Below are 20,705 nucleotides of genomic sequence, written 5' to 3' on the forward strand. Positions count from 1 at the left end.
TTTACTGAGCTAGGTGTGGTTGGGTGAAATATTGTAGACCTGTTGTCATGCAGGATATGTGTTTTATAGACCAAGGTTTTTTACAGTTGTTTGAGAATAGGGGGCGACAAAGAGAAATATTGTATTTGATAACCAGTTCTTAGTACTTGCGCCTTTATTTCAACCAATTTTAATCTTACGCGGCCATTTCTCAGAATAAAATAGATGGAAAACTAGTTTGTGAAAGAGTCAGAATGTTAAATGCAAAACCTCCCCAAAAACCTCCACATCGGACAACAAAAACGTTTTTTAATACTGCGTTTTACTCAAATATTAACTTGAATTAAAATGTTCAAATGGAAACTAAATGACAAGCTATCATTCAAATCCTCAGTTAATCAGCAGAATGCTAACTTATGCAACGTCTTAAATAGCTGCACTGTCACTAATGAATATATCAGACAAGTTAAGCTTTTCACACACACACCACATACACACAAACAAATACACAATGAATTTATTACGTATGCATTCTTGGTAAACAAACTGAAACACATGCATTCAAGATATTCAATGACAACAATTTGTATAGATGTAAGACATTGATCATTAAGTTATAGTGAAAAAGTAAATGGCATTGAGAAGCACAGTCAGATAGAAGAGGCAACAAGTATTCAAGTCATAAAAGATAGTTTGATACTTTGCTGTTGAACAGCATCTGTTTATTGCTAACCCTGCTGTGGTAATGGATTGATGTTGGCATGTAATGAATCAGCACCAGAAATGTACGTCCATTCAAGAAATATTGAAAAGAATGTGTGATGGTGCACTCACTGGAATCATTACATCCCAAAAATTAGTTAATGTCGGGGCTTATTTTCCCAATAATGACCGGCGTTCTATACATTATCCCTTACATATATCATTCTAAATTTTGGACAGTTTTGCATGGAATGCTTAAAAAGTGAATGATGAAATGTAGTTATTAACCATAACTTGGCCTATACCCTGAAAGTTAAATACAGTTGATTCTAACTGTTTTAGTTTGTTAGATGACACAATTCTTCAATTCTTCTATTGTAATGTTGTATAACTTATAAGTAACTTTACTACACTTAAATGTTCTAGCACAGTTTCTTTGCCATGTACTTATGGAGGTTTGGTTTAATGGGCTTTCTAAATTGGACAACAACAAGAGTCTGTCACAACCAGATCCAGGCTCCACTGTATAGAGGCTTAGTAATAAATACCAAACACTGATATTGACCCCTCTGATGTTATCAGCCCACAGCAAAGTCTAGTTTTTATACAGTAGGTGAAGAATCGGGAACAAAAATGAGCTTTTTTCAGTCAAAAAGGGATGGATATGGGCCAATCAGAAGAAAGATTGGGGAATATTGGGAATAATTGTCAGTGTGGTTCTTTCACTCTCCTGCAACCTATAGGTGTGAGTACACTGAACTGGGAAGGTGTGTTGTAAACCAAACATTACCTTTCCTCTCCATCTCTTTCTTTCCCTCTTGTTCTTCTTCTGTCAGTGATGGCCTCTGCTGTGCAGCTGTGCTCCAGGTTCCACCAGCACTGCGCATAAGGAGACACACACCTCTTCACCCTCCTGCCAAGACCAGAGAAAGAGAGCGAGAGAGAGAGAGAGAGCAGGAGAGAGAAGGCGAGAGGGAGGGAAAGAAAGAAAGAAAGAGAGACACCACCATGTACAGCGTCGAGGACCTCCTCATTTCGCACGGATACAAACTGCCCAAGACCGTCTCCACCTCCTCGTCCTCGTCAGTTGCCACCGCTTCCGCCGCCGCCGCCGCACCGTACGACAAGCGCTACGCTGACTGCCACCGTGAAACCAACGCCGAGAACAGGCCCGGTCGCGGAGCGCTGAGCGGCTATGAAGCAGACCGGGGAGCATGCGTCTACGGCAGCAGGCAGGCGCTGGTTCTGGCGAAGGGCTACCCCGCCGACAGTGAGCACCAGAGGAGAAAAGAAGCTGGCAGTGGTAACCTAGGTGACGCGCAGCCCCTGGGCGATTCTCTCGCCACGGATAGTGGGTGAGTTGTCCCTCCCCACCCCACCCTCTCTTTCGAGATCTCGGTACCTTCCCGGCCCCTCAGCGTTGCATGCAAAGCCGAGCCCCTCTGCCTGCACTGCGCATGTTTTTTTTCTTCTTTCCTCCTTGCCTCTCCCCCCCCCCCGCCCCCCCCTCCCCTCCTTTCCCTTCCAAAGCTGCAGACCCACTGTGGCTGCAGCAGCAACCACTGTCTTATGCTGCAATATGAGGAATCATGGAAAGGTGCCGTCTATGCTGTCGACTTGTTTACATCACAATGCGAATCCGTGCTTAAAGAGATTACACCTCTCTCAATTCAGCCCACGCCTCCACCACCACCACCTGCAGAACCACCACCTCCAGAGTCTCCGTCAGCCTCAAGACAGGAGTATAATCACACACACACTGTAAACAGAAAGGCAAGCTCACTGAATCGCACGTGCCCTTTGCTCAATCCTTAATGTAAGCGTGTTGCTGGGCAAACATTCCGAGAGCCCCATATCCATTCCCAAGTACAGTTTGATGAATATCCACTTAAACACCTTAAAATGTAGACTGATACAAACCGACACCGTTTCGCAGATCAGATGTTCATGTCCAAAGGTTTGCGATGTGAGCATGAATTTGAGCTAGCAGTCATAATTGTTATCATTATTATTTTCACAGGGTTTTTAAAACATGATAATTCATGGGAAACACTTTACAAACACTACACATTTGTAGTGTAATAATTCTTATTTCATTTTCATTAAAATGAAATAACAAATTCATTATTTGTAGGTGTTTACAAGTGCATGACAAAGACCTTCTGTTTATGTATAGTTATGTTATGTTTAAAAATGATACAATAGTTATTCAGAAACAGTCATACTGCAAATGTTTTATTGTGTGAAGTTGTTGTAAAATTATACCAATGCATATTTACTCAATATTCATGATTATAAGCTATGGAAGTTAAAATACATTGGAACAAGCATTGGGGTTTGTTATTCTTGGATAGGTGTCTAGCTGGAAAATTAGATTGACGCCCTGCAATGGTGGTGTGAGAATTCTACTCCCTAAACTATTTTTGTTCATGTCTTCTAGACAATAAAACAATCATCCCTGATTGGGAATAGATTGAATCCTTAATTACAATTGATCATAGCTGCTTGGATTCCGTTGCCATGTTGCCAAGTCTGCAAAATGTATTTACTTGGGCTGCAATGGCTAGGAAAGTGCAGGGGCGTTCCGTTCATGTGAGGGGATGTGGAGCTCATAAACAAGGGGTGTTCAGACACTCCTGCTCAGACTTATAGAGTGGGAGTGGCAGAGCGCGTAACCAGCTTTCAGAATTAAGGTCAGTGTGTGTCTTAATATGCAGATCATATTGCAGCAGCCACACAATTTCATGGTATCTTCAAGGGAGTTTGGAGGTGCTGACTCAAGCATTTCCATCAGATATGTGTTGCCCCTCCCTCCCTCCAGCCACCCCCCCCCCCCCTTTGTTCCCACCCTCCTCAGGGGGTTTGCAAGGAGAAGGAGACTGATTGTTCTTCATTACCAAAGCCCAAACACTGTCTTGGATGCTTGCCAGACATACTGAATTTATAATATCACAATTATCAATATCCCGATTTCATCAAATCCTAACTCGCTGGTCAGCATTATGTAATTACACTGAAACAGTTTTGAGAGGGTCCCAGATAAAAACCCTCTCTTCTTTTTTTCCTTGAGCACGTGGCTGCAAAATGTATCTTTTTTTTCTCAGAAGAGGTGGCAGCCTGAGGTCACTCGAAGGTCACGAGAACATCTTTTTAATCCAATGACGGATAAGGGGCTTCAATGGACTTTATAAACTTAAAGGCTTACAACCTAAAATACCCCACAGCGCTTGTCATTTATGAGCGCACACAATAAATCAAACACAGTATCACTACTGCGTGCACGCAAACATCTCATCTATGTCTAGCGTTTCAGTTCTATTCCTTGTTTTGCTGCTTTCATTTTTTAGATACATGAACGGACACAATCCCACAACTGAATGTGTCAACATCCGTGTAGCTCTGCATCTGTTGTCATCCAAACTTCTTGTTTACCTTTTAGCTTCTACGACGCTCCCAGCCTGAGTTATTCCGAGCAGCTGCTGAGCCACGATGAGAGGGACGTCTCCTACTGGAGGAGGCGTGGCCAGGACTTCAGCGTCCTCCTCGACTACGCCGACGGCAGGGAGCTGAGGGCGTCGGCGGGGTCATGGAGGCCCCAGGCCCTGGTGGCGGCCGGGGAGCACCGGGAGAGGCAGCAGCAGCTGTGGGAGGACCTCTCCTGGCTGAGGGACCCTGACTCGGCCCCGGGGCAGCTGAGGGTGACCGGGGAGAGGAAGTGCCAGAGCCTGGGCACGGAGGAGTGGAAGCCCGCAGTGGGGCTGGGGAGGCAGCTGTCGGACGGCGAGGGTGAACGCTGGGCGCAGGAGCAGCAGCACCGCTTGAGGATGACGGAGGGCGCACCCCTCCCCAGAGCCCGGGGGAAGTCCCAGTCCCTCCCCAGAGTGCTATCGCCCGACGGAACGGAGCACACCGACATGGTTCTGTCCAGACAGGGCCAGCTCGACAGACAAAGAGTGAACAGCACTGTCTTCTCCGGGCCTTACAGTAGGTATTATTACAGCGCCGCCATCGGTAGGGACCGCTGGGGCAGGGGCTGGCCAAGCGGCCATGTTGCACTTTTACCAAAGCCCAGGTTCAGCAGGCCTGTTAAGCCTCCGTCGTATGAGATTCACCAGCAGACTCGGGGTAGCTCGGAGACGCTCGCTGCCGATCAGGGGCTCAAACAGAAAGACAGACCCATCTATTATTACCCCAGGGGCGGGGAACTGCAGAGACAGGACTATTTCGCACAACACTCTGCCATCTTTGGTGTAGAGCCCCCAGGTTACATCCCGCCTCCGTCTTATAAAAGAGCCCCACTGCCAAGGGGAGGCCCGATCAATCGCAACGAGCTGACCAACTACAGGTGGAGGGGGGAGGTCTTGCAGGTGCCTGTCAGTTCGGAGGCGGCGAGGTGGTTCTCCCGACAGACGGGAGGTTCGTGGCTCGAACATTACGGGGATCGAGGCGCGCCCTATCGAAGACACGTGCATCCCGGATACAGTGAGGAGCACCTGGGACACGTGCGTTATTTACCCTTCGATGACCCGCGAGTGAGACATAACTCAGGAGGGCCTGGTGGAAATTCTCTCACGGACTCGGACAAGGTCCGAAACATCAACAAAGAGATTCCCTGCGCTAAGGTTTTAGGACAATCTACAAATGATAGTGCCTTTTCACCCCCCCAGGGGCCATCTGTTAATACTGACGGACGCAAGGCATCCATCAACGACAATGACAGCAGTAATCGGTGGTGCAACAGGGGCATAAGCAAAGGAAGTGACAGTGTAGCTTGTGAACAAAGCAGCGGGAGCTACCCCGCGGCTTTTCAGGTCCGCCAACCTCCACCTCCTCCCCCACAGAGCAAGCCTGTGGACCAGGGCGTGGCCGAAACTGTGAAAAAGAGCGAGCCTGAACCAGAGAAGGAGAGACCTAAAAGCATACGGAAGAAACTCAACGAGACGATCTTTTGTTTGGTGTCGGTTCCCGCTCCCCCGGCGCCCAGTGGGACGACCCGCGATCAGAACAACAACGACGAGAAGCCGCCCGACCAGGTGGACAGTCCCAGCGAGAACAAAACCGGCCACTTAACAAACCAAAGTCTCCAAAGCACATCTTCAGCTGAGGCCGAGCTGCAAGCACTAACTGGTAGCATAGCAAGCAGCTTAACGAGCAGCAGAGCGAGTAGCAAAGTAGTAAGAAGAGTCCCCTGTAGACCCCCTAAGATAAACCATTACAAGGAGCTGAAGTTATCGGGTTCCTGGCCTGCCAACCAGTACCGGGACCAGGAGACGCAAACGAGCCCAGAGGCCCGAAAGCCCGCCCCTCCAGGACCTGAAAACAAGGAAGCACAAGAGCCTGTTCCCCAAGGCTCGGACGTCGCCCCCGACAGCGGCGTGGGCGGCGCCGCGTTCAGCTATCCCATAAAGGGCGTGAAGAGCCTCAAACCGTCCAGCAACAGCGCCTTTTCCCGGACGTCCACTTTCTCCAGCCAGCTGAACAAGAGCACAGCTCCGACGCCAGCACCACCCTCAGGAAACGCAGAGGAGGACGAGGCGGCCAAACCAGCAGCGGCCGCCGTCGCAGCAGCCAGCGGCGGCGGCGGGCAGGAAGCCTTCGGACAGTTCCTGCTCAAACCCGTCAGCCGACGCCCGTGGGACGCCATCGAGGAGCTGGAGACCATCAACAAGGAGCTCCAGAATCAGCAGAGCAGCAAGCGGCCCAGCGTGGACCAGTGCATCGAGGACCTGAACGAAGCTTACAAAGACATCCTGGAGCTAGGCACTGCCAGCAATAAAGTCTCCAGCGACTCCAATGTGCAGATCCCGGAGCGGATCAAGATCAGGATGTCGGGGGAGCCCCTGAACAAGCCGAGCAGCCTGCGGCGCAGCATGGACAGCTGGTCGGCGTCCGTCGACCCCGAGTACAGGGAGGTCAAGAGCGCTTTCTCCCGCCCGGCGGCCAAATCGGTAACCTTCAGCAAGCAGCTTAGAGAGGAGTTGCCTGTCCCGCCACGGGAAACAGGCTTCCGAGAATACAGGGTCATCCCGAACCTCTCCCACAAGAGGAACAGCGACGGCAGGACGGTCAAGCTCGACCTCCCGGACGAGCCTATCGAGACGCCATTATGTGACTTCAGCCCGACGACACACGCCACAGCCGCCGAGGTCCCCTGGGCGGACCGACAGCCCATGCAGGACGCCTCCACCCTGACGAGCCCGCCGGATTACGAGGACATTTGTCAGACCCTGCGCCAGTCGAGAGACACGACGGAGGCCAAGACGTGTAGATCGAAACCCGGGGCCGGCGACTCGGACCCCCCCCAGGATGACCGTGTGGACTCTGAAGAGGAATGCCCCATTTGTAGGAGAGAGAGCGAGAGCCAGATGAGACAGCTGCCCATGCCTCCGCTCCACGAGGAGGACTGCTCGGAGCTGACCAACCAAAATGGCGCATCCGAGGACACCGGTGCTGAGCAGTGTCCCGCCTCAGAAAACAGGGCGGAGGGGGGAGAAACACCGGAACGCACGGATTTGAGCTCAAATCAATCCGAGCCAAACGTGCGCCCTGATGGGGAGGAGCAGCCGTCGCCAGCAGATGAAAACGCGGGCGGCGCTGAGACCGCCATTCCAACCGAGAACCCAAACGATCCACGCGAGGTCAAATTTGCAGAGGGCGCGTCAGAGAGTGAATCTATAGAGGAGAGGGCAGCTAGGATATTAGGGATCGATGTGCCTGCAGAGTCCTTGGTCACAGAGGAGAAGAGCGCGAGCGAGTTAGCGACAGGAGGAATGGAATCCGCCGAGAACGAAACGACTCGACATGTGCCTGAGAGCGGTGTGGACAAACTGACATCTGGTGAGAAAGAGGAGCTGGAGGCCCCGGACTCCCAGTCTGCGGGGTCTGCCGACAGGCAGGAACAAGAGAAGAAGCAGCAGGCCGTCCTAGAACCGAGGATTGTTTTGCGGGCCCATCTGGGTCGAGACCACCCAGGAATACCAGAGTTCCCACCAGACAGACTGCCTCTCTCGGTCCCCCTCAACCCCGACCACAGGCTGTCTCTCAGTGTGGAGGGAGAGAGGAGGAGCCGATGCCCCTCGCAGAGGATTGAAGCCCTGCAGGACAAACTAGCCGCCTCCCCTAGCCGGGTAGCGGTAGAACGCCTGGCACGGATGAAGGAGGTGGACTCTGTCTCCCGCATGAGGAGACTCAGCATCAGAAGCACAGACTCTGGGGAGGGGGAGGCCAGCGGTGGCCAGGAAGAGGAGGCTCTCCCTACTCCTCTCAGAAATAAAGTGGATGATGGAGAGGTTTCCCAGACTGCAACAGTCTCTATGGAGACAGTGTTGCAAGACCAAGACAAGGCACTGTCTGTTTCAGGTATGTTAAGTTCATTACAAATATAATGTACAGTATATTTATACAATGAATACTGTTACTACGAAAAATTTTTTGCATTGTTGAACGTTTCGATTTAATTTGTGTTTCAAACCGACCACTACAGTATCATCACAGCGAAGACAGACCACAAACATTTACTGCACCATCACACTGAGCCTGTTATTAATATTTCCACAAGAGGGTGTTACAATACAAGAATTGCCCTCAAGCCCACAACTATCACTCAACTGCAAAGAAATTCTGGGGTACATCATGAATATAAAAAAATGGTCAGTAACATATGTTTCCTCTTTCTAAAATTAGTATCCCCTCCGCTGTGTCCCAGAGGTCTTCGACTCGAGCCGGACGAAGAAAGCGTAGAGAGACCACGCCCGTCATCTCCATTGGAGGTTTTAGCTCCAACACTGTGACCTGGCTGCCCACTAGATTGCCTTCATCTCATCCCAACACAGAAATGGCCTTCTTGTCCGACAAGAGCATTGTGTACAACACCCTCACCCTCTGCGCCGTTGAGTACTAAGAGTGCTGTTCCACTGCCAAAAGGGAGGCGTCCCCACCCCCCCCCACACCTAGGGGCAGCTTCCAATACCCCCCCCCCCACCCCCCCAACCAACGATCCAACTTCTAACCTCCCCTTCCTTCACTCCGCCACTCCACCTTCCCTGACCCATTCTCGAATTGGGTTATTACTAGTCAGTCTTCTTGTAGCGGCTTCTCCTTTCTACCCTACCCTCACAAATGCTTTTTTTCATTGGCAGATATTATGCAATTCTGTCTTGCGTATAAAACTTCAAAATGTCCATGGTGAATACAGTCCAGTCATTATGCACATACTGTATGATCCTGTTTGTTTACAGCGAGCAGATGGGATATGAATGTAAGCACTTATGTCTGACACTAAGCAGACATAAGAGAGTAATTGTCATTAAAGAAAACTGTTCTGTTTCATTCAAAGACGAATGGTCGATAACACCAAAATAATTGCATTTTGATTGTTGTAGTGAGGTGAGAAATGTATAAAACTGGAAGTTAATGTCTTTTGGCTCAAGAACTGTTTTCATTTTCAGATCAATCGATTGATATATCAGTCTATTATTTGATACATTTTGTCCTTTCTCATTGATAATCATCACCCACAGAGCTCTTCAGTGAAGAGTGACTCTATAATATATATGGCATGATGACAGTTCAATAATGTATTCAAAGACATAATGGTTCTACTTTAATTAGGTCGACGCTGCCTTCTGTTTCTAGATGTGCATATATATAGTAGGTTGGTTCAGAATTGGGATAGTTTAATGTAAATCTGATGTATAGCTCCATTTTCCAGGAAATTCCAGGGGAAGCAATAATGGTATGGAGTGTATAGTATGAGTTGCTACTATTAAGGTGAGCTACATGGACATTAGGCCAAAAAGATAGAGCAATGTTGTCGAAGCCTACAAACAGCTCAATAGGTTACTAGAGCTGGGAGCCATTGTCGGGAATTTCATTGTGAATCTGTCTTCATTTGTATCATCCCATAGTAAAGTGGGTAAGGTTTCAGGGTATGCGTGTGGATGGGTGCTTTTTTCATTATAGCTATATCAATGTCCATACTTGTGTATCGAAGAGACTACATTTCACCGAATATTTATTTATTTTTATCATTGAATTGTTAATCAGTTTGCATATGTACAAAATAAAGTATATTTTAAATATTTTAATAGATATTTTGTATTTAACCATAACATTTTATTTCTCCACACAAGTTGAAAATACCATATGTCTGTACAGTACCATGATGAGAGTATAATTTTATAGAGCTTAGTATGAAAGGATGACCATGTGGTGTGCCTTGACCACACAATTCGGTTTCGGGAGATTTAGGGTTTATCAAAGCAAGTTCTTCGACTTGATGGAAAAATTCAGATTGTGGTATAAGCTTCTATTTTATAGTGCTTTTAACATGCTGTATGAAGAAAGCATTATTGTCGGGTGCTTGTCGTGACATTTGATACATGGACATACATGGAGTTACATTCTCAAGTTAGAGGTCATGTGACCTGAGATCGTTTTGTCTTTGTATGTCTTCCAAGGCAAATCATGTACTGTTTTGTTGCTAACCTAAGTAAATGTTTAGAAATAAAATCTGAAAATGTATTATTTTATTCATGCAGCCAAACCTTTCTTTCCGCAGTAAGTCAATTATTTTCAATGGTACAGTTGTTGGGGATATAATGCGTTCATAAATGTAAACATCTACAGTGTGTTTGTTCTGTTATTTGCTCAAGGTGAACATAGCACTGTTCAATCATCGTTTATCACTTTAACTGTAATGTAGCATTATTACAGTTGTAGCATTTAATGGACTTAGTCTTAAGCTGAGTATTTCTTACTGACATATTTACTGTAAATTTGAAATAATGAATCATGTCGCCTTATTATGTGTGCATTACATTATACTTAGGCAATGCCAAATAATTACTTACTAAGCACTGTTCCATTTTTTACTGTAGTTTCTAGAACCAACTTATCACTCTGCCATCCCCAAAAACAGCCGTAGGGCAGCAATGCTCCCCTTCACTCTCTAGTATGTACGGTCAGAGCTGAGTCAGAAAGACATTGTTTTACAAACAACATTCTGTCCACCTCAAAAGGTGAAAAGACAAAGAAAAAGTTCAAATTCAGAGCCCAAAAGTCACATAAAGGACAAACTGTTGCAAATGACAAATGTACTATACTTTACTGTAATTCCTCAAATCTTGCTTGACATGATTGATGGAGGCCTAAGTCTAAAGAGTCAACTGCCCATAGCCACAATAAAACCGGTTTGAACCAGTCTAGTTCGGAACATAAATCCCACCAATTGGCATGCCAGGTACATTGTAACTTGGTGTCATTTGACTTTTTGTACTGCAGGTTATGTGCAACATGAATAATTATGCACACTTGTAATATTTTCTATTTTCATATGAGATTTAAGTGCTTTTTGTACTCACTGGCATCAGTTTTTTCTTCCTTGCATGAATTGCAGGAGAGAGGAGGAGACCTGGTTTTTGCATACAGTATATTTGCATTTAGTACTCCAGTAGTCTAATCAGTGGGCAAACATGATCTTTCATAATTTAAGTTGTGGAACTATGCCAAGTATTTAAAAGCTATTTTTAGAGTAAATCAAAAGGGAACTCATTCATTTCTTTTCAGTTAAGGCATACTTTTACCTTTGTATTGATGAATATGAGCATAATACATAGTCATATGATTGTGCTACTGTTGTAATATACTGCAGTCTGATTCATAAATAAACTATTTGCATGAAGTTTGTGTTTGTTATCAATCAGAGATGTATTGAAGTATTTCAGAATAACAGGCTGGATCTAAATGTTACATAGGAAATGTCTTGAAACGTGGAGAGACATTAGCTACAGTCCAGAGAGTGAGAGAGACAGAGAAAGAGAGAGAGAGAGAGAGAGAGAGAGAGAGAGAGAGAGAGAGAGAGAGAGAGAGAGAGAGAGAGAGAGAGAGAGAGAGAGAGAAAGAACACACTTGTGGAGGCAACTTGCTGGTAATTTCAGCTCAATTACCCTGCCAGACTGTCACACTGGGCTCTGCCTGTTGGATGAAAGTGTTGGCACATTGCTTGAGAATGAAACCTCACAGCATGCTTCTCTGTGGCTTGGAGGACATCCACGCATTTCTCTTTCTTTCTGCTCAAATGTGCCATTACCCACTTATTCGTCTAACACAGACTGGGAGTAACTGAGGTAAACACAGATGCTACTAGCTATGCCATACATTTCTCTCAATGGACAATAGATGGATAATTTGATTGGCTTGCTCACTTATTAAATGATGCAGCCAACAAACTAAAGTAAATCAGTTAGTTTTAGTAAATCAGTCACTTCTGGGTATGTGTTCTGGGTTTGCATTGGCCAGAATCTGGGTGGGCTGTGTGATCCCAACAGCCCACCCAGCCTGCAAAATACCAACTTGCAACCTTACTAACAAAATATTTGGCTAACAGTGCGTCTGCTACAACACCATTATATATACATTATATAGAAGCACTTCAGGTTGATTTGCTTTCTATGCTCACTGCAAAGAATGTACAGAATAAAAGACCAGTGTTCATTACTTAAATCTGCACAGTGACAACCACAGAGGCCTGAGTCCTACTATGTAAACTAGGATTTGTGCTGCTCATGGTATGGCCGGTTGGGAGTAAGGCGCTTGGTGCAGCTGATTTTAAATCTTCTTGGGCTGTGACAAATCTGGAAATCCACCACCAGAATGGAAGTATTGTGCAACTGGTTTTAGCTCCAACTTTTTTTAAACTCTTTTTTAAACTCTCTGTTTCTCTTGCTCTGCATATTGGTAAGACTTGATGCAGGCTGCCTGGAGATACAGAATTCACCCACATGGATACTGAATCCTGTGTCGTCAAGGCAGATGGACTTCAGACATAACTGAAGCAGTTTCAGCAGTTGTTGCTGGAGGACCTGAATACTTGCAATAACTTCTACTGACTAGTGAGCTATGGAACAATCTGGAACCCTGTGATATCCCCGTGCTCCTGTTGAACCACGTCCCTACGGCCTCCTCCCTGGACCTCGTCCTCGAGCTGTCAGCTGCCGTCTCGACCGACCCACCACCAGTGAGTAAACAGCACACTAGTTGTGGTTACGCACCTGTTGCCAGCTCCGTAGTGCCTGGGAATCTAGGCATTCTGTCTATGTGACAGTTGTGCCCCCTATACCTCCCTTTCACTCCCTCTTTCATTCATTGTGCCTTGATTTCAAGTCCAAAAAGTTCAATCGAATTGCTACTGATTGCTTGGTCGTGATATCGATGTGTCGACATCGTCTGCAGTGAGAAGCTCCGTGTCAACAAAGTACTAACTGTAAGTGATGACAGTGATGTTACATTGGTCGTTACTGCATGCATGTCATGTTGTAGCTGCCCCTTCGCCACTAGGTGGCAAGTAGCCTCGTAAATCCCATCCATTTGTAACAGGGTCCACACACACACTCACTGCGTGAGTGGGGAACCTAAAACCCTGTCCTGCCATATAAACCTGACTCTACTTCTCACCATCAGATGACTTGGAGAGCACATGTCGTTGTTTATCCTGACGAGTCGGTTCCTCAAAATACAGGGAATGGTTCATTAGAAGCCTGTCTGTCTCTCTGTCTGTCTGCCTGTCTGTCTGTCTGTCTGTCTGTTGGTTGAGTCTGAACCTGCTGCCATATCTGTTGTCCTGCTCTGACTCCTATACACAGATTCATACAGACAAGCATGTAAACACAAAAACATGCTCATTCAATCGTCACAGCAGGTATGCATGCCTGCATGCACAAACACAGAAACTCACGCATATATATGCACACTCAAACACACACGTGGACGAGTTTCTGTCCTTAGTAAAAGTGTTTGAGTGAGCGTTTACATCTTTTGTAAATATGGCAAGATATGCTATATTGAAATATACAACTGTTTTGGAAGGCTGCATCAAGCCTGATAAAGCAGCGTTTGTAAAACCAAGGTTTCAAGTCAAAATGTCCACTCTTGCCATTTTAATATAGAAAATATTTATTTTGGCAGGGACTTTTCATAAACATTTATCCAGCACATTGGAACACGTGTGTAATCAAAGCCCTTGTAAAACACCCACACTCAGATCCTGTCATGTGCGTCTCACATATCTACTGCGGCCTGCAGCCATAAAAAACCAACAGCAAGTTTGTCAACAATTTAATAAAGATCCGAGTGGGCGTAGCATGTAGTCGGTAGTTTGGTTGCAAAACCATCTAGACCTGCAAGAAAAATACAATCTACTCAAACATTTATGAAGACCGCAAAATATAACCATTCAAAATTACAAACTCCAAAATTGATTGGATGAAAAGTCTCTGATTAACAACCATGTCTTCTTTACTTCTTTGTGCTCTAAGGGGCTTGAGGCACCCGGTTCTGGTTTGGTGGTACAGGGGACCTTGCATTGACTGGTTCTACAACTGCAGCATTGGCTTCCTTTCCCCCTCTCTCTTTCCCTCTCCTTTCTCTCTTTCTCTCTCCCTCTCTTTCTCTCTCCCTCCCTTTCTCTCCATCTCTATCCCTCTCCGTCTCTCTCTCTCTCTTTCCCTGGCTATTTATGGCAGATTCCCCTCTATCAAGGCTGCTCTCCTCAGCCCATACATGGTTGCTGCTGGATGAGGTTACCCCCGACACTTTTGGCCCAGTTGCGGCAACACGCACACACGCCTCTTACTGTCAGTATGAGCTGTCAGGACCTGAGGGGCCCAACAATGTTAGCCAGAATGGACTTTTGGAGGTCCCAGGAGGTGCGACAGGTTTATGACAAGTCAGACTCTTTTTAGAGCAAGTCCCTGGAACTCAACTTTTGGAATAGCTCGACTGAGCCACCTGGAGTGTTTTTTGTTTTTGTTTCTTTTTTTTGTTGGGTTGTTGGTTTTATTTGTCTATTCCTGCAACCTCCTCCTCTCCGTCGCTCTCTCCCTCCCTCCCTCCCACCCTCCTCTCCCTCGCTCGCTCCCTCGCTCGCTAGCTCGCTCGCTCCCTCCTCTCCCTAACCTCTGTCCCTTTCCTTACCCCTCTTCTCGTTCTTTCTCTCCCTTTCATTCCTGGACTGATTTATTTGGCTCTGTGCTAGCAGAGCATGAGGGAAAGCACCCGTTTATATTCGTCAGCTCCTGAAGCTGAGTCTTTGTCTCGTGGTTCAGGCTGGGTTCTCCTCTGGGAAGGTGTTGGTTTCTCAAACGCACACCTGCATCTGCCGTTCCAGCGCCACACCAACCGTTCTCCCAGGACCAGTCAAATACCTTGTTTTCCAGTTTTGAAAGCCTCATAAGCTTTCCAGTTTCTCAGGATGGATGGACTTCTGCATAGTACTGTTGGACTCAAATAGCTTTTGACCGTAGTTGAAACCAACGGAAAAGTAAGTCCACAACCTTAACCCCCCCACCCCACCCCCCCCCCCTTGTGGCTTTCTCTGTTGACAGTCTGACTGTGCGTTATTCATTCATTGGTAGAGTGCATGATTATCAGATCAATTGGATGAACACCTGCCATACACATTTGTATGAGTTGAATCCCATGTCCCATACTGATACCATTGGAGTGGAGTATTTCAAGTTGTGCATCTACACGTGAGGAGCCATGATAAAAAGGTTGTATAACATAATAAGCTGTTCGAAATTTCTCATAGTAGCATTACCATCCCAGGCTCTTCTGTGAAGACAAGGGTTCTAACCTTCAGATAATTCATGTGTGGCAAGTGCTTTTTTCATTTCCATTTTTACATCTAACCCACTGACACCTCTAGATGTGCAGAGCATTCTCCTAAACGTACAGCCACAGTACCAAATCAAACAAAACACACAGAAACTGTAAGCGAATCACTGGGACACACTGGACACCTGCGGGAAATGTAGGCCTCAGTGTCACCACTGTAAATTAAGTGGTTAAATGTGAGGAGATTAGATTCCCTTCTACCTTGGACTCCCTCAAGTAAGATGCTTGGGGTTTATGAAATGCTAAAATGGGGTTGGAGTTGTGGAGTTCTTAGCAAAGCCGAGGTTTCGGTAACACGTTTGAGCGGCGTGTTGTCCTGTAGTAGCCTGTTGATTGAGAGAAGTAGAAAGCAGGTGTCGTGTCCCCTCAGCTTTGTTAGGATGGTGAGTGTGAGCGGATGTGCCAGGCTGCGTTTTACAGCTGTTTGGTGTTCCACACCTGCCACCTATGCGATAACATGCAATAAACACATTGCATGTCATGCCTGGCACACTCTGTGCACACGATAAGGCACATTCTTCATCACAAACACACACATCATAAACACACACAGGCATATCTGCGGGTTGCTACAGGTATCAGCTCATACATACTGAAACAGGATGTCCAGACTCTTCCTCCTCCGCAGAATCTCCCAGTGTAACATTTGTGAGATGTAGAACAGTTTTATGAATTAAACCATACCAAGTGTACTCAAAACGTCACCCAAATCACCATCAGGCCACAAGCAACTGGACACACACCGCTCTCGTCGGCGGTGTCGTGGCTTGTGAAGCCATATTAGGAAGAATATGTTTGCGAGAAAGTTAACACCTTGCCCTTCTCTTTGTCATATGGGTCACTGATGTTTTCCTCTTCTATTAACTTACGTACTGCCTGGTCTAGTTTACTCCAACTCCCAGAAGCCCTCTGTACATCGCCTCCCATGTGTGCGTGTGCTTGTGTGTGTGTTCGTAGTCCACCCTGACTTTCCCCCCATTACCAGCCGCTTACAGCTCTGATCTCATCCATGCCCGCTAATTAGCCCATGTCCTGCACTCAGCACTCTCTCTGATATCTGTAGCACACACACACACGCCGCCAACACCATCAGCACCGGGGCTACCAAGCGTGTCTGAGAGGCGAGCCAGTCTCCTAGCAGCTTCCCAGGGTTTGTCAAGAGCCCTGCGGGACTGCTGTTCTCGCTTGGTCAAGCTGTACATGACAGGGCACCACATTATCACACACTGCTTCAATTAGTGGAATGGCGTACAATCTTAATTAGCCACGATCTTCAGACCATGACAGACTGTGTGGATGTGGAGGGCAGGGATACTAAGAGGAGGTCATAGAGCTCTGTCAGTCTGCTTGTTCTGTCTGCCTGCCTGCCTGTCTGTCTTGCCTCTGCGAGGCCTGATTGACACGGCTAGGCCGGATCTCGCTTCCCACACTAGCTCGTCAGTCCATCTGCGGCGCCAGCCTAACCCTTCTCCACTCATCAATACCCATATAAGAGCACGGCACAGGCAGAGCCGCACGCCGACAGGCTGTATGCTTTTGTCTGCGCTTGACGTAAGCCAGAGAAGGCGCTGGAACCTGGCTCTGGAACTGTGTTTGTGAAGGCCAGAGTAAACATCTCCAGGGAGGAGGACTCCGGAGGAGGATGGAGCGTGACAGGGCCAGGCTCCCTCCAGAGAGGGCGAACCTAACCCGGGACTCGCGTGTGTTGCGTGTGTATGTGCAGCATGCGCTTCTGGACTGTGTCTGTGTGCAAAGCCGGAAAGTGCTAATGTGTGTGCGTGAGTGCGCACTTGTGCAAGGTAACCCAAACAGAGGTCAAAAACCAGAGCGAGGTCGAAGCAGGTCACCCACTGTCTCCTAATAAAGGCAGGACTGGGAGGGGTTGCTGTCTTCCAGCCTTCTAGACCTTCTGCTACTGAGTGCAGTGAAGGAGGGGCCAGGTGCAGGTGGCACTCTCAACACTATCTCATTTCAAAGAACAGTTCACGGAAATGAAGCGAGTGCAAACTAGATAATCTTTCCATTTTTCATTCATTTGTTGTTTCAGCCGATGACAACAGAGTGTATTCCCAGACAAGGGGCTGTCCCATATTCTGTGACAAGTCATATGTAGCTGAGTAAGTGCCTGCCCACAGCGCACTGGAGCTGTGGGAGGAAGCTGTGCCCTATGTCAACAACATGACATCTTTGTAGCCCACGTTTACTTTGTGATAGATCATGTTTACTGTAGATGAACTGTCTTCATACCTCTCCGTATCCCACTTCGGTGTCTTATCTAGACCTTTCAAGGCCATTGACTTGAAACCTGGTGCAAGTGATCAACAGGCATACAGAGATAATGACACACCGTCCATCGCCTGCGCAGTGTGTGGGTCTCCATGATGTTGCAGTGTGATTGCTTTGACATCAGCTTGATGTGACGAGGTCTAGCTTTCTGAAAGAAAAGTTTGATTGGAGGAACCTAAGATGGATCTTACGATGATAGATTGAAACCAAATTCAGTTTAGTCGTGTTTCTCTGAGACCGGAGTTTGACATTGCAATACTGAAATAGAGATGTTGGGGTTGCCTGTGATTCACATGTACAAAGACCCAACTGAAGAGGCACAGTTGTAGATGAAGGACAACACTTCCTGCATCTGGCTCCCAAGGCTTTACTCTTGACTGGTTTGACAAATGAATTCAGCTCAATTTACTTTGACGTGATTTGGTCTTATTATCCAGGTCAGTCTTCTGTATGTCAGTCTGTATTCCCTACCTGTCTCACTGCAGACAGTTAGCAGATGCACATACATACACCCATGCTGGAATAGGCAAGTAGTACTGTTAACCAATCTCAGGGTCTTCACACACACACTTGGTACTGGGTATTTTCCTTGTGTTTTCTTTCGGGGGCCAACTGGTCTTGTGAGGTGAAAAAATACAGAGGACACAGGGGTTACATTAGGGTGACTGATTTTTAAGAGAAACTTCTTGGCCTGCAAAGACTGCAAAGTTTTGAAATTGTACATCTGTGGGGGTTGTCTGTCATTGTTGGGGCTCAGAGAGAAACAAAGCAAGTGTTTGTGTGAAAGATGGACAGATGTATGAATACAAAGATAGATAGACAGATAGTAATAGATATATAGAGATAGACAGATAACTAGATTGATAGATGTAGATAGATAAGTAGATATACAGATAGATGGATAGAGTTATATATAGAGAGATACATAGATAATGTAGAGAGATAGAGAGATAGATGGACAGATAGATAGATAGATGTGTGGAATAGTAATTGGGGAGAGAAAAAGAGTAAAGGTGAGAGAAAGAGAGAGAAAGAGAGAGAGGGAGAGACAGAGAGAGAGGGAGAGAGAGAGAGACAGAGAGAAGCACGCGCGTCAGAAGCCAGGACCCTGGTAAACACTAGCTGTCTGTCTGGCTGTGGCTCCTATCCCTCAGTCAGCCACTCAGCTAACACGTTGCCTTATTAGGAATGTCTGCAGGGAGTAGAGGCGGACTAGGGTAGGGCCAAGAGTGCCGAGTGTGTGTGTGTGAGCTTGAGTGTTGATTAAGAGATGTAGTTATGTGAAGTAAATACTGTAAATACAAATCACAGAGAAGAAAGGGGACAGTATACAATACTGTCTTCTGCCTGTGCACTAGGTATTGTACATCTTTGTTTAGTTTATTGTTATAAAGATGGGTTAGGGGTTATGGGTTAGGGTTGTGTGTTAGGTACTGTACTTATGTACTTATGTGTTATCTGAGCAATTGTTTACTGTTGTCAGTGTGTCACAGTGTAAAGCCTCCCTCAGCATTGCTGCTATCTTATCAGTTCTCAGTCAACTTAACAATATCTTTCTCAGTTGGCCACTAACACGGTCGGTTTAGGCCGACCGCCAACTCCACTGACACTGTACAAGAGATGTTCAGCATGGTGTTGCAGATAATGGGTGCCTGTGTGTATGTGTGCCTGTGTGTATGTGTGTGTGTGCGTGTCAAAAGTAATTGTATCAACAGCCGACAACGCAACTGCTTTGACAACAGTGGATAAAGCAGATTAAGAGATTGAGTGGACAGACACCGAAACAATTGTCTCGTCATAAAGTCTGCATATTGTACAAAGTAGACAAGCTAATAGACGCTAGGCTAACAACAGCATAGTGTACTGTGTGTGTATGGGTGGGTGTGTGTGTGTGTGTGTCAGCAGGGCACTCAGAAAGCACACCGCATGTCTGCTTAACCTATTAACCCTTATTCAAGTTATGTGTGGCAGTTGCATTCCTATACCATAAGCAGCTGAAGGACCCTCTGTTTGCAGATTATAACTTCACTGGGTCGTGTGTCAAAGTCGAAGATACTGTATGCTGGACAATATGCGTGGTAAATGAGCGGGGCATCGAAACCTTTCTTTGTTTTGAGTACTGACATACAAGGCTTAAAGGCCTTCTCCTTTTTCTACTGCTGAAGACAGATTAATGTGGTGGTAGTGGACAGTGGTCGTTACAGTTCAGAGAGCCCCTTTCATCCTTTCTGCCCTCTCACCTGTGTTAACACACTCACACACACACACACACACACACACACAGTACAAGTGATATTTTTCATCCAGTAGAGGAGATGCACCCTCTCTGTGCTACACTATATTGTGCTCTAAGTGGAGTGTGTGTGTGTTTAGGTGTGAGAAAGTGTTTTCATGTGTACTGTGTGTATGTGTTTGTGGGTGGTGGGGTGGTGAGGGCAGGTTACGATCTGACTTCCTGGATGCGCAGACAGACCTGAGGCCCCTCCCTCCTCCACCCCTCTGCCTGCTGCCACACTCCTCCTCCAATCCCCATCCGGCGTTTTTATCATTGGGGCTAATTTCTGCCTGTAATCTGATTAGGAGCGCTGAGCTGCTTTAGCACCCCGCAGGCTCTCTCTCTCTGTCTCTCTCTCCCTCTCTCTCCGTCTCTCTCTCTCCCTCTTTCCCTCCCTCCCTCCCTCCCTCTATCTCTCTCTTTCTCTCTCTTTCTCTCTCCCTCTCTCTCTCCGTCTCTCTCTCTCTCTCCGTCTCTCTCTCTCTCTCTCTCTCTCTCCGTCTCTCTCTCTCTCTCTCTCTCTCTCTCTCTCTCTTTCTCTCTCTCTCTATCTCTCTCTCTCTCTCTCTCTCTCCCTCGCTCTCTCTCTCTCTCTCTCTCTCTCTCTCTCTTTCTTTGCCTCTCTCTCATTCACTCTGTCTCTCATTCTGTCTTGTTCTCTCTCTCTCTCTCTCTCTCTCTCTCTCTCTCTCTCTCTCTCTCATTCAGACATTGTCTCTTTCTCCCAGCTGAGCTCACTGCTGACCACACGCTAGGAGTCTTCTCAGGACTGCTTCTTTCTGTGTGCTCT

General features: G+C 46.8%; 1 protein-coding gene across 1 annotated transcript; it reads left to right on the forward strand.

Moving 5' to 3' along the window:
• The first annotated feature begins 1,683 nt into the window (after positions 1 to 1,683).
• LOC134036987 (junctional cadherin 5-associated protein) lies at positions 1,684 to 8,565 on the forward strand. Its single transcript, XM_062482230.1, has 3 exons — positions 1,684 to 2,036; positions 4,121 to 8,040; positions 8,365 to 8,565. Exons 1-3 carry the CDS (start codon positions 1,690 to 1,692, stop codon positions 8,469 to 8,471), a joined length of 4,374 nt encoding a protein of 1,457 aa, XP_062338214.1. The 5' UTR covers positions 1,684 to 1,689; the 3' UTR covers positions 8,472 to 8,565.
• Positions 8,566 to 20,705: the final 12,140 nt, after the last annotated feature.

This window comes from Osmerus eperlanus, chromosome 16 (genome assembly GCF_963692335.1).
Source record: "Osmerus eperlanus chromosome 16, fOsmEpe2.1, whole genome shotgun sequence".
NCBI lineage: Eukaryota > Metazoa > Chordata > Actinopteri > Osmeriformes > Osmeridae > Osmerus > Osmerus eperlanus.

What these genes read in the sequence shown, in the direction of transcription:
- LOC134036987 (XM_062482230.1), top strand. Translation starts at nt 1,690, where the DNA reads ATGTACAGCGTCGAGGACCTCCTCATTTCGCACGGATACAAACTGCCC. An exon ending in TCTCTCGCCACGGATAGTGG is followed by an intron (nt 2,037 to 4,120) that starts GTGAGTTGTCCC and finishes TTTACCTTTTAG; the next exon opens with CTTCTACGACGCTCCCAGCC. An exon ending in CAAGGCACTGTCTGTTTCAG is followed by an intron (nt 8,041 to 8,364) that starts GTATGTTAAGTT and finishes TTCTAAAATTAG; the next exon opens with TATCCCCTCCGCTGTGTCCC.